This window comes from Populus euphratica, unplaced genomic scaffold (assembly GCF_000495115.2).
Source record: "Populus euphratica unplaced genomic scaffold, PopEup_1.0 scaffold156.1, whole genome shotgun sequence".
NCBI classification, from domain to species: Eukaryota; Viridiplantae; Streptophyta; class Magnoliopsida; order Malpighiales; family Salicaceae; genus Populus; species Populus euphratica.
In genome coordinates this window covers 205,064-219,880 of record NW_011499931.1, presented here as the reverse complement: position 1 = coordinate 219,880, position 14,817 = coordinate 205,064, and the positions used below count along the sequence as shown (strand labels likewise).

Below are 14,817 nucleotides of genomic sequence, written 5' to 3'. Positions count from 1 at the left end.
ATCATATTTTTTTATAAACTTAATTTAGAATGATAATTGCAATATCATTTACCAATTTCTTCTGTGCTAATTGAATAGCTGGAAGCAGAGGAGGGATGAAAGGGGCTTGTCACTTGAGTGACAGGCCGGATGGAAGAGCAGAAACCTATGTAGTCTCTGTAGAAAATCGAAACCTTGACCTCTTTGCTACAAACAGCCATACAAAATATCGCATTTCGTGATTTCCCTGTATTATTTAGAAAGAACCTTTGTCGCTGGGAGGAACAATAACTAAATAACCTCGTACTATGGCAACAAAATTAATATTGGAAAATCTAACAGTTTTCCATCAATATGAAGCTTTATGTACAATGGGAGGTGATAAATCGGCGTACTTGCTCCGTTACAAATTTACCTTTCCATAGATATTGGAAGCAAAAGCTTTTAAAATGAGAACAGCAATATCTCATACAAAGTACAAGGAGCAGCAAAGCATTGGAAGATTTATAATCACCTTATGAAATGTCCAAAACTGTGGCAGAAGGCGAAAACTTTATGAAGTGAAAGCACTATAATCAGGTAGCACTCACATATGGGTTTCAATGTTGCATCTAGGGCTACTTCCCGGAGGATGAGAATAATTAGATGGATTCTATCTTCCTAAATCAATCTCCGCCTTCTAGGTGCACGAGAGTCCCCACTGTCCACATCAGAGACTCTCGAAGCATTATTTCTTCTTCTGGAAGAGGAAGTTGACAGGGAGACCAGAGAATCAATTTCCGCAGCAGTGTCCATTTGACTCTCCGAGTTTATAACAGCAGCAATGCTTGAGAAAGAATCCCTATCATCAACAGGCTGGGGCTGCTCGTGATTCCTCCCTATGGTATGGGTTCGGAAATATGTTTCAACTAACCCTTCAGATGAATTCAAAGGAGAAAATGCAGTGTGGGATGAAGATCTTTGAGAGTGTGGATGTGATCTTTGAGGTAGCAGCATATTTGCCCGACGAGCAGATCCTGTTTCCGTGCTGGCTGTGCCAGAATGTATTAAATCTACTATGTCATGAAGCCGACGCGCATGCCCTCCCAAAGGGCTACTTGGGCTGGTCTGAGTTAAATCCACTATCTCATCAGGAGGTCCGATAGGATTTTGCTCAGCTCGCATTCCCCTATATGTCATAATCCTATTCAGAAGGGATTGGGTCCTATCAGCAACTCCACGGGAACCATTTGAGTCCTGTGGCAGAGACAAATCCTGAGCGAAATCAAGTCTACTTCCAAGTCGCCGAAGCATCTCCTCCACTGGGAAGCTGTAAAGATGCCTTGAAGCAGTTTGTCTCAAACTCTCAACCCGCCGTGCATGAGGCCTAATAGGGATCTCCAGATTTGTATCCTCTACTGGCTCACGGGTTGTACATCCACGGCCATAAATTGGGGTCACATTTTTCATGGTCACCTCTCCCTTGCAAACCGGGCATTCTTTCGCATCTGAATGAACATGCAACCACTGGTAGAGGCATGGCCAACAAAACAAGTGACCACAGCAAGTAACAACAGGGTCTGTAGCCAAATCCAAACAAATATTGCAATCAAAGAAGCTCCCATCAATCTCACTGGTCTTCTCAACAGCATCCTTTTTCTCTGACACCTCATCTTCCAAAAAAACATTGTTATTTTCGCACAATTTAGGTGCTTCATTTGTTCTTTCTTCAGCAGCAACACTTCCCTCACCAGCCTGTAATGTGCCCACATGGCCAGGATTACCCATCAGTTGATTCAGTTCCACTGAAAGGCTTTGGCTTTGTAGTGGAAGTTGAAATTGTCTCCATCTCCTGCGTTGTCGAGCCCTCAATCTGACAGTTTCCCTAATTCTAGCGATAGGGTCATCAACCCAATCATCCAAATTCACTGCATCATTAGGTGCTTCTAATTCTGATTCAGCCTCAGGACCGGGACCGAGATTCAAATCAAGATTCATAGTATCAGATGTCTCCTCATCCATCCCAAATTCAACAATTCCAGATCAAAAACCCTAAAATTAACAAAAACACTACAGAGTCAGATTAAAATATCAACTCTCTCACCAAATAAGCGAACCAAGTTAACTATATCACCAATTCCACAAACCCAGATAAAAATCCCTCCCTTCACAGTACCAACAATCAAACCCACAAATTTCAAGATGCATATCATAAAATCCACAATTCACCACAAATTACACAAACCCAGATAAGAAGTCCCGTGAATTAATCAAAAACCCAAAACTAAAAACCACAAATTAAAAAAAATCCCAATTTACTTGCACCATGGAAACCCTAGTTAAAGGTCACCGAGAGTGCAACTTTGAACTAATGGATTTTACAGTAATCAAATAGGAAAAATTAAACGAAAAACAAAATTACAAATAATTTAAGCTAAAACGGAGCAAATTATGAAGAGAAATGTGAAAAGAAGAAGATTGAAAGACCTGATGATACTTAAACAGACGATCTCGGTAAATCAGATAAAGATTCTTTCGAGACTCGGTGCTGAGTTAGCTCCGAGTAGACTCGACATACGTGGTTGTGATCCCTCTTCTTGATTAGCAAAATCTTGTCTATACACCGAGAGAGAGGTGAGCGTGTGAGATGTGAATGAGTTGAAGTCTTTAACAGAGAGGGGGGCAGAGGGATTGTATGTGATAATGTTTAGATGGAAATCGGGTGTAATCGGACGGTGGAGAGTAATGTGGGACCAGCTAATCAGCAAAATGAGGAATGTGGGTGGGGTAGCAGATGATCAGATGGAGTATGGATGTGGGATTGTTGGCGGGGAATTGAAAGGTAGAGATGGATGTTAAATGCATTATTATGAAACCTGGATGACATTGTGTAACTTGAGTGAGAACAAATTGTTTTTTATATATATATTTTATATTTTTTTAATAAATTTTAAAAATATAAAAATTAATTTATGAATTCTTAGTTTCACATATCTATTCTTGTAACCTAGCTTATATTTATACTGATTATTTTGATTATTTCTTAATTTTTCAATATAAAATAATTATATATAGTTTATATTTATATGAATTGATTTTTAATTTCTCAATGTGGAGTAGCATCAGACTTCACATTTATTTTTATAATTTCTATTCATTTTATATATTTTTTTATAGTTTTTTTTATCTATATGTATTGTTTTTTAATTTGTGATAACTATATATAACTACATCCACATGTATTGTTTTTGAATTTCCATAATTATACCACATTTTATATTTTTTTTAAATCTATATCTACATTAATTATTTTTAAATTTTTCAATGTGCTGTAAATATACTATATGTTATATTTTTTATAGCTTATATTTATATCTACTTTTTCAAAACTTTTTCATATTAAAATTTTAAATATAATTTTTTAAACCGGTTAATTTGTAAAGCCTTATTAACACCAGGTTAGGTTTAATAAATGATGTCTTATTTTATTAAAGAGGATAAATATGCTTTGGAAGAGGAGATTGTGTGTGTGTGTGTGTGTGTGTGGTGGGAATTTAGAGGGGAGAGAGAGGATGCTCTGAGCGTGTGAATTTCGTGTGGAGTTTAGAGAGGACTCATAAGTAGTATTAATATAATCTGCGGTAAAGTTTTGGCCACATCGCTGACTAGACGTCATGATATTCGTTTGATTTATGACTGATCGACGGTCAAGATAACTGTGGGCACATTGCCGGGCCCATAACAGGAATGTGACGATAAAGAGTTAGGGTGTGTTTGGTGTTGCGATAAAGATAAAGAGTTAGGGTGTGTTTGGTGTTGCTATAGATGTGTGGTTGTGATTTGAAAAAAATTGTTTTTTAAAAAGTACTTTTAGTTGAGGTAGATTTGAAAAAATAGATATTTGGTTAAAACTGTAGTTGAAATTGAAGTTAAAGAAAAAGTAATTTAATGTATTTGGTTAAAAAAACTTTTGATATTAAAGTTATAAAATAATTTTTAAAAATATATATTAATATTGATGATTTTAAATTTAACTATTATAGAATTAATTACTCTTATTATATCATGAAATAAATAAAATATTAATAAAATTAACACTTAAAAAAATATTAATAAAATTAAAAAATATTAATAAAATTAACACTAAAAAAACATTAATAAAATTAAAGAATATTAATAAAATTAACACTTAAAAAAATATTAATTAAATTAACACTTAAAAATATATAATAAAATTAAATGAATTCTAAAAAAAAAAAACCCTGTAGAAGCACTTTTCACGTAAACAGTGCAATTCACTGTGAACAGTGCAGTGAATTGCATTGTTCACTGAAACAGTGTAATTAACGTGTATAGTGAATGAAAAGTAGTATTTATCTGCCTTTTATTATTAACTGTGTTTTAAACGTTAAAATTATGTGGGACCCATACACAGTAAACTAATTTTTCTTTTTACCAAACGGCTGCAAACTGCGTTTTAATTAAAACGCAGCCGGAGCTGCGTAAACAAACGGCACCTTAATCTGAAGGTGTGGAATAAGTTATTTTTTAAAGTATTTTTTAATTAAAAATATTAAAATAATATTTTTTTTTATTTTTAAAAATTTATTTTTAATATTATTATATTAAAATAATTTAAAAATATTAATTAAAAATTAATTTAAAATTAAAAAATAAAATCTTAAAAGTTTTTTAAAATATGATTGGATCACAATATCAAATAAAGTAAAAAAATGATCGGTTTTTTAGGGTTAAGAATTAAGATATTTAGTTCAGTTAATGACCCAGATAGTGAATTTAACTAGTTAACTTAATTCAATTATTATTATTTTTAATTTTGGTTCAAAATAATTCTGTTTTGGATAATTTGTTTTAAAAATAAACACAAAATAATATTGTTTTGTCGAAAAAAAGTTGACCTAGTCTTTTCTAGGGTTTTGACTAAATTACATGGATTTTAAGTTAACTCATCAAGTGACTTAGGTGGTTAATTGCAAGCTTAAATTAAAAAAAAAACAAAAATCCTTGATCTAAGCCATAACTCAATTTCCATCGACCTAAAGTTCAAGGATAAAAAAAAATTAATTTTAAAAAACACAATTCAACTTATATTAAAACGTCAAATTTATGATACGAGTTATAAGACCAAAATAATCTTATAGAAAGAAAATTGATAAAAATAACCAAACTCGTAACTTAAGTTATGAGACTTAGATAACACCATTAAAAACAAATTATGAAGTACAATTATCAATTAACCAAATATTGAAGGCTGATTTTTTTTTTTAAAAAAAACAACAATTTACAAAAAGGACTAAAAAATTAACTTTAAAACCCAAGCTAACCCACTAAACTTGTAACTCGAGTTATTAGACCATGATAACTCATAAAAAGCAAATAAAAACAAATCATGAAGTCTAATTACCAATCAATAAAATATTGAAGGATGAAATTGAACAAAAAAAGTTAATAAAAAAAACTCGAGACAATCGGGTTAACCATCCAAATATATGACTTGGTTTATGAGGTTTAAATAATCTTATAGAAAGCAAATCAAAATAATTAATGAAGTTCAAACTCCAATGAATCAAATGTTAAATAATAATATTTAAATTGATTTTTTTTATATAAAAAAAACACTTATAAAATAAATAGTAATTCCAAAGATGATGTTTAGGAAAAACACCATCTTTTTTAGTATTTTGTTAATTAATTTAGGATTGAAGTTAAGAAGTTTTCAAGTTAATTTTTTAGAAGTATGGTTACAGTTGCTTTTCAAATAGCTTTTCGTGCCAAAATACATGCTATTTTATTTTTTAAAAGTTATTTTTGATATCAGCACATCAAAATAATTTGAAAACACTAAAAATATATTAATTTAAAATTAATATAAAAAAAAAATTTAATTGTTTTTTAAAAATACTTTTAAAATACAAAAACAAATAAAACCATTAGAATGCTAAAAAAAACATATGTCGCTTGATTGCTAATACGTGAGATATCAATTTATTTGTTGTCATATTGGTGTCCCCATCCTTGATAAGGATTTTACATGGTGTATAAATATATTGTTGAATGACGTTATCTATATTACTCTGTACTCTAAAAAGACCTGGAAAAAAAAAACTGCATATTTACTATAGATATAAATTTATTATACTGCAGACTACATTGTAGATATAAAACATTATATACTATGAACAATATTATAGTGCTATAAAAAACATTGTTTTTTATATTTAATTAAAAAATATTGTGGGATCTGGCTAGATAGCTAGACTCAAGGAAATTGAGACAATAAAAAAATTAATTAATATCTTTTTAATTGAAATTAATATATTTTGATTTTTTTTATTATTTTGATGTGATGATAAAAAAATTAATTTTAAAAATTAAAAAAACAGACTTATTACATTGTAGACATTAAATGTTTGCACTGTGGACGACACTGTAACACAATAGAGTGCGTTGTCTTTTCTATGTTTAGTAAAAAATTATACCGAGTCTATTAATATTTTTTTTCTTTAATTTAAATTAATATATTTTGATGTTTTTATATTATTTTGATGTGATGATATAAAAAAATTATTTAAAAAAAAATACTATCTCAGTATATTTTTTTAAAACAATATTTTATAAAATAATCATTATGTAATAACATAATAACTAACATATGAGTCTGCACACTGCAGCGTGTTAATAATAATTTTTTTCAAATGTAAAAATGCTTGAGTTGGATTAAAAGCATAAAATGTATTTGCACCATCACCATCTTCAAATAAAATATTTTCTATAGGAGCACCATGAATAATAGAACAACACCCAATACACCGTCAACAATGTTTTTTCTTTTCAAGATATTTTCAATTTTTTTATTTTTCTCTTAATTTTTTTCTTTTTTCTTATTGATTTTTTTTCATACTGTAAAGAGAAAATAAATTGATGTGATTTTTTTTTCATATTATACAAAAATTTGGTGATAATATTTTTTTATCATTTCATGTTGGATTGAATTTTTTAATTAAAGTATGTTTGTCTTCGCGTTTCAAAAATGATATTAAAAATTTAAATTTTTAATTTTTTTCTTTACATCAAATTAATATTTTTTTATGTTTTTGTATAATTTTGATGTGATAATCTAAAGAAATAATTTTTTTTTAAAATATTATCTCAATATTTTTTTTGACATGGAGTATTTGTGCTATAGACAATATTATATCATCAAATAGAGCATTGTCTTTTTTTTTTGTTTAGTCAAAAATTCTTGCTGAGTCTCGTCGCCTAGCTAGACCCATTCCTGCTAGGTCTGGCTTAACCGCCATACCCAAAGCTATATCTAAAAACATTGGGTTTAGCTACATAACCATCAAAATCAGATGGGGTTTGGTTGTGGCTAGATTTAAAGCATTGGTTCTGGCTTGGTAACCAGACTCAATACAGTTTGGTCATGGCACCTAATAAAATGGATTATTATAATGGAGGTGATGTTAGATGTCCATGTACAATATCTAAAAATAAAAAGTTTCTTGATTCAGATATTGTTATGATACATCTTTTACAAAAATGATTCATAAAGAAATACTTGTGCTTATTTACATGTGAAGAACCATATGTTCCTTACAACTAAGGGTAAACAAAAAAACCAAAAAACCCATTAAACCGAGAAAACCGGAAAAAAAATAACTAAAAAAAATCAAACCGAAAAAATCGATTAGAATATTTAGAAAAATATCCGGTTCAGTTCGGTTTCTGGTTTTGTAGTGCTTAAACCAGACAACCCGAACCGAACCAAACTGGTTCGGTTTAGAAATGAAAAACGCTTTCTACACATTAACCCTAACAAATTATAGTTTACATAGTTGCCCCCTCCTTCTAAAACAAGTATAAATAACATATTTTCTTCTAACCCTAAATTTCAACATTCCCAGCTGCCCTTCTCTCTACTCTCTGTCTTTCACTCTAAAATCTATCTTCTTCTTCTTAGATAGAAAAAATCTCTCTTTCAAAAACCTATTATCCTGTGCATCTTTGCCATTCTTATCTGTTCCCTCTTATTGGGCTCTCTTGTCTGAGTGTGTGCTGGCTTTTGTCCTCCTCGCTTTGCTTTCCTTTTTTTTTTAGCATCTCTAGCCTCTCCCTAGCTTTAAATCAATTAGTGATGGATCCTGGGTATTAGATTCCATGAGAGAATTTGAATGATTGGACCTAGATTTCATTGACGAATTAGAGGAAATCATACAATAAAGAGAGCTTACTACTAGTTTACTTGAATCAATACCAACACAGCTACCACCAAATATCCCCGCACTTGTTTTGCTTACCATGAAAAGGTTTTCTTGAGATTTCAGAGAAATCAAGATCTAAAAACTTTGCACTCTCAACAATTTCTATATCAATGCTATTGATGCTTTTCTTGTCTCTCATCTCTCAAATCTGTATTCTTCTCCTTCATGCTTTTTGATGATTTTACATTTCAATAACTTTTGATTTTCTCTTTGTTTTTTTTGTAGTCAAATCCTTTTGTTTTGTGTATTTTTTTACTGGGTTTAACTTTTGGACAAGGAGAACAAAATGAAAATTGGAGTTGATTTTTTAGAAAATGAAAGCAAGTATAAAAATTTCAGTTTGAACCGGTTTTTGGTTTGGTTCTATTACAAAACTAAAAATAAAATAAAATCAGTTTAGTTGTTTATTTTGGTCCAAAACTAGATTAGACTGAAAATGCTTAGCCCCACTTACGATACCATGATATAAAGGATAATTAAGTCAACTTGTAGTTTAGAAACGTGCATGGACTTGTAGATGATAATAGTAATTCTTATTGGAGTACGATAATGGATGTGATATAAATGAATTAGGGTCATGCAAGTGAATTTTCAATCATAGATAAATAACAAAATGTAGATGTGACCAATTTTTTTAATCTTTTGAAAAACTCTGATGAATCATTATAGGATAGATACATAAATTACACTAAATTATCAGTCGTTGCACATGTATTCACCATCAAGTTAAATCATGGGATGAGTAAGGCCAATTTTAACAAAATTATTGAATAAAAAAGAAGCATTTTACCTAAAAAAATAAGCTGAAAGAAAACTTCTATATTGTTAAATCTATGATGAAATCCCTTGGTATAGGATACTAGAAATTTGATATGTGTTCAAACTTATGCATGTTGTACTACCTTGAAAATGTAAATTTGATTGAGTGCATAACTTATGGGTATACTTGTATAAAATCAGATCTACTAGGTGAATGACTCTAGTTGTATATAGAAAACTTAAATACTTCTTAATTACTCTTAGACTATAAAGATTATTCATATTTATAAAGACTTTGAGTACTTAATATGACATCATTCACATAATGCGGTAGGTAAAGTCATGATGCACACTTCTAATGATCACAACAAATTCAATCCATTTAGGTCATTTATGACTCTTTATTTTTGTTAGCCAGTGATTCTCATAGTTTACAACTTGCCTCTTGGGATGTGTATAAGACTGAAGTTTATATTTTTATCTACAATTATACATGTTCCTAATAGTCTAGGTAGGAATATAGATGTTTGTCTTCAATCGTTGATTAATGAGTTGAAGTAGTTGTGGTAATTCAGGACTTTGACTTATGATGTCTTGAAGAAACAAAATTTTCAAATGAAGATAGCTCTGATATGAATTATAAATGATTTTTCTATGTACGAAATAGTTTTTGGTTAGAGTATGCATGAAAAATTAGCATGTTTATATTATATAAAAAATAACAAAGTCTTCACCTTAACAAATGGTGATGAAAAATCTTTTTTTTTTCCATTGCCAGCGGCAATTCTTGCTAACCTATCATAAGTATATAAAAAATAAAAAAAGACTTTTTTATTGGTAGAGTTAAAAAGGCTATTGCACTACTAGTATCGTTAGGTGGAGAATTGTATGGTGTGGTATTGCAATATGATGATATTGTATTTGATTTTGAATTTGGTAAGCAGATGCTTTCTAATTTTGATATGATGTATAATTAGGTAAAGCAAAGTGTTTGAAAACATAGTAAAATTATCATTTTTCTACAAAGAGAAACAAAATTTAGCATTTGGATCGATGCTTATGTAACTTTTTAAAGATTAAATTGCATAGAAATAATGTTTAATATCCAAATAAAAAAACTTAAAGAGATCTAAATGAAAAAATGGTCATCAACTTTTTAATGAATAGTGAACCTCGGTTAACAATGTTGATCACCGTACAAACACCCTTTTGTTTTGGTATTTCTTTGTTAAATGTTAATAGTGATTATTAATATTGATTTGTGAATAACAACTTTCATTTATCCAAAACGCAAATTATAATATTATTTCCCTTCATTCTAGATATCATGATCTCTTGCGGCAATATAAATCACGCGGAGGCTAGTTTCGAGGACACAATTACTTGCGGTGATAAAGCTCTTTGTTTTGATTTCTACTTTTATTCGCTATACCAAAGTAATTAATATCTGTCTCAATCCATCAAATACATCTTTTTTTTTTTTTATAATGTCATATGACTTTAGGATACACCAATGATACATAAACGAAATATTTGACCATTCAAAGAGCAATTATAAAGCTAACCCCAACAAATATTTGACAACTCCAGAAGTTCCCATGATAAATTACTTGTTTTTCCCTTACTTTCCTGCAACTTGCCACCCTAATTGAAAACAAACATTTGATTTTTCTTTCTTTAATTAAAAGCACGTCTGCCTCATATAATAATGGTTGTTTTTCTTTTCCAAAACAATGAGCTCCTCTACATAAGGATCGCATAACCTAACTTCCATTCACCTTTTTGCAGTCTGACCTGATCTCTCCACTACTCCCAGTTAATGGGCTAATATTACCCATATTAATCATTGACTGAACAAAACTCTGGAAGAAGGCAGTTTGGTTGCTGCTGAAGTTATTGACAAGAGTGATTGTGGCAGAGCCAGATGTGGAAAATAACTCTTGGTCTGATTGGAGAAGACCTTGATTGTTTTGTAGGTTGGTGAAGTAATTATTGTCAAAGGCATCTGAAGTTGTAGGATCAAGGTTGGCCAAAGCAGTTCCACTGCCATTTTGTGGACATATTTGTTGCAGAGTAGTCAAGTATGTTGTGTTTAATGTTGAGTCAGGGTTGCCTGTGTTGCTAAAATTGTACAGCCTGTTGCTAAATGTTCGACATTGTGCACGTCCGAATGTGTGTGCTCCTGGAAATTAAAAAATAAATAAAAATATATTAGTGTTGGATTTCCATAATTCTGGATCCAGTTTTGATTTTTGAGGTATAATTACCAGATAATGCGACAAGGTCATTGGTGTTTAGACCTACTGCAGAGAACTTTGCAGTGATGTTGTTTAGGCCTTCAAAAGGAGAAGGGATTGATGTATTGGCTCCTGCCTGATTTGCTGTTAGACTATCCCTTCTTCCCAGCAGAACACTCCATGAAGGACCTCCTGACTACAAGCATCATTAAAAGCAGAGTATGTCATGGCTTCGTGTTTTTTCGGCCTTTCATAGAATATTTCACTTGCGAAAACTTCTGAGCATACACAGATCACATTGACTTGCCAAATCAAGCAAAATGAAGAGTTCCGAGAACAAGTTCAGTTTATGGACTAAGTAATTACCTGAGAAACAGATGATTCGGCAGCAAGTGCAAGAATGTCAGCGCAGGAGACAACACCAGGGCAAGAATTCTCCACGGCAGTCTTGATGTTGTCAACAACACCGAAACCCCGAGTGGAGTTAACATTGGGCGCGGCAAATTTTTCGCTGAGTATGCTTGAACTGTTGTCTAGTAGAATTGAAGCATCACATCCCTGTCCACAAAATCAAATTTATTCATCAACAAAATGTCAAGTGTAAATTAAAAACCACTTCAAAGAAATTAAATGATGATATTCAGTTTACATTGACGAAGCAATCATGAAAATGGAGGCGAATAAGGCTGGCGCCAATCCGAGAATCAGATTGAAAAGCCTGCTGAACAACGTTGCTAACGATGCTAGACACATTGGGGCATGTATTAGCGTAAAAAGTTGTGTTTAATTGAGCTTTCGACTGGGGCAGCATCATTCCTAGCAAGACTATTGTCACTGAAAAGAAACTAGTAGAAGGAGGAGGAGACATTGTTCTTCTTGAACAGAACAAGAAGCAATTAAACAGAAGGCTTTTCTCTGTCTCTTATTTTGTGCATCAGCGACTAGTTTGGTTAGCCAATATATAGAAAACTGTCACATTCACTATACGTAGCTCGTATTCGGCAAGGAGTCGTCTCTGTTTGTTAATAGTAAGATTAACCTTTAAGAAAACGAGTAGTCAGCTTAAAATGTCTTCTCAATCTGTATACGTATATAGTCAGCTTAAAATGTCTTCTGAATCTGTATACGTATACACATTTCTCCCTGTAACATTATTATAAAGGTGATTCCCCAACCCCAAGTATCAAGAAGCAAAAAAAAAGAAGAAACGGTCTTTATCTTCGTAGAAATATAATAAATTCGCTTTTAAAAAAGTAGCATCAAAATAAAAAAACACAAACCTTTTTATATTTAAGAATAGTGAAAGTTTTACGCGTAAAAACTAGAATTCTTTAACCTTAATGTTACTGTCCGAAATTATAAAAAATTGGGTAGAGAAAACTTGGATAATTTTTGAAATATCTGTTTATATAAAAGTAAAAAACCAATCTAATCAAAAGAATTCAAAGTTTAGTAAAAAAAAAATTAACATTACAAAAAGAACCTGTTCTAAATCTAATTTAAAGATTTTTTGGACTTCTTCTGATTACAACGAGTTGACTCGCTATAAAACTTGGCTTGTAGCACCTTCTTGCAAAAATCAAGGCTAATCCAGCTATTGAATTTAAAGTAATGGGTTTTTTTTTTTTTCAAACTCGCGTTTAACATACCCAGGCTTCTTCGCGAGCTCTGTTTTATCTTCTTGTTCACAAGCGCATCCACACCATGCCCCGCGTAAAAGTTTGAGGTGTTTGAAAGCAAGAAAGCAAGGAGATCAAGTAACAAACAATATATTAATGCATGTAACAGCTAGCTATGATTAATCAATCTTCACTGGAAGCGATTAACTCATAAAACACGGGAACCATTGCAGACTACGCGTTTGGATTAGTGGTTAGATTGGCTGAGACTGAACTGTGTGAATTCTCATGGACAATTGGCACTGTTATGTGCTTATAAATTAGTCTCTGACTGCTCTCACTAACGCAATTTTGGTATTGTTAGGCGTTCCCCTGCCGGGATACCCCCTGCGTCCCTTTCACCTGGTGAAACGCCTCTCCTTGTCAACTATCCATCTACTCCATAGCGTGAGCTTGGCATCGTCCGTCAACATCCCTCATTTTAAAGGTTATTAGTCGATACATAGGGCAGGGTTATCCCGACGGGGGCACGCCTATATATATATATATATATATATATATGGTGGAGATGGCTACCTTGATTCTTCAGTGAGGCTGTGTATGAGATTCGGGTTTTAAAATATATTTTATTTAAAAATATATTAAAATAATTTTTTAATTTTAAAAAAAATATTTTTAATATCAGCACATAAAATAATATGAAAATATAAAAAATATTAATTTTAAATAAAAATAAAATATTTTTATTTTAAAAAAATATTTTTAAAATACAAAAACTATCATATTTTTAATTTTTAATTTTTTTTTATGAATGTGCTTCAATCAAAGAAATAGAAGACAATAAGAAAGAGGTTGGGTGTATCTTTCTTTCTACACAAGGAATAATGACTCAATTCTTTTTACTTATAATTTTCAATATCCTCTCATTTCCTTGTAATAATTAATGCTTTCGATTGAATAGATTGATTCATTTTTTTTTTAACTCTCTCTTATTGGTTAAACAATTACTTCCTTCATCATTTTTCTTCATATAATTTCATTTTACTTAATTTATCATTCTCCCTCTTCATCCTCTTGACAAATATAGTCCTTAAATTGTTTCATCAGAAAAAAAAATCATGGAACATAAATAAATAAAACCAAACATTGCACACAACATAGGTATTGTCAAATATTTTAGTTTTAGCTAGCCAAGACACCCTGTTCCACGAAGACTTTTAGTCACTAGAGCCAAGGCTCCTGTCCCCCCTTCAAGGTGAACGTTTAATAATTGTACAATACAATTTGAGATTCTCTTCCATAGAATCTTGCCAACTTGGATTTTCAGCATAATTTTCCACGTAATAAATTCACTGTAGTATCCTGATTTGGGGCTGAAATTGCTTTTGTTCCCCTGTGGAAGAGGAGTTAATTACTGAAAGGATACTATGCAACATAATTATTTTTTGTTTGTTTTTTCCCCCTCAGAAAAATACGTAGTACTTTAAATTTTTAATTATCTCTCATCAATTATTATTAATTATTTTTCTCTACTTGTACTGATATTTAACATTTTAATTTATAAATATAATTAGACATCTTTAAAAATCAACTTTTATATCTTTGAAATTGCTTTCGAAACCATTATGTTTATAATAACTAATTACTATTTTTTTAATCTCATACCAATCCAGGAGCTTAGTTGAAAATCTCACCAGAGAGTGGTGGCTTGCTCTTAATTCACCAATGCTGGCAGCGTTTTGTGTGCGACTTGATAATTTGAATTCTTAGAGCAATTGGGTTTTCTTCGATAATACTCCACCGTAATTAGAGGGGGAAGGTTCAGTAGTTCTTGCACACATTTCTCAGTGAAGAATTCGTAGATCACAACAAATATATATATAGTAAGAATGATGTGTTCTTGATAGTGATAGGCGATCACTATTTGAGCTGGCTTCGTTTGTCATGGTAGCTAGTAAC

At 31.2% G+C, this 14,817-nt stretch overlaps 2 protein-coding genes across 2 annotated transcripts; both read right to left on the bottom strand.

Moving 5' to 3' along the window:
• Positions 1–286: 286 nt before the first annotated feature.
• Positions 287–2,711, bottom strand: LOC105136018 (uncharacterized). Its single transcript, XM_011041160.1, has 2 exons — positions 2,446–2,711; positions 287–2,010 (listed from the first exon to the last, which is right to left on the bottom strand). The coding sequence occupies exon 2, from the start codon at positions 1,978–1,980 to the stop codon at positions 640–642; it is 1,341 nt and encodes a 446-aa protein (XP_011039462.1). The 5' UTR covers positions 1,981–2,010; positions 2,446–2,711; the 3' UTR covers positions 287–639.
• Positions 2,712–10,456: 7,745 nt separating this feature from the next.
• LOC105136017 (peroxidase A2-like) lies at positions 10,457–12,184 on the bottom strand. The gene is made up of 4 exons (XM_011041158.1): positions 11,889–12,184; positions 11,606–11,797; positions 11,270–11,435; positions 10,457–11,184 (listed from the first exon to the last, which is right to left on the bottom strand). Exons 1-4 carry the CDS (start codon positions 12,105–12,107, stop codon positions 10,766–10,768), a joined length of 996 nt encoding a protein of 331 aa, XP_011039460.1. The 5' UTR covers positions 12,108–12,184; the 3' UTR covers positions 10,457–10,765.
• Positions 12,185–14,817: the final 2,633 nt, after the last annotated feature.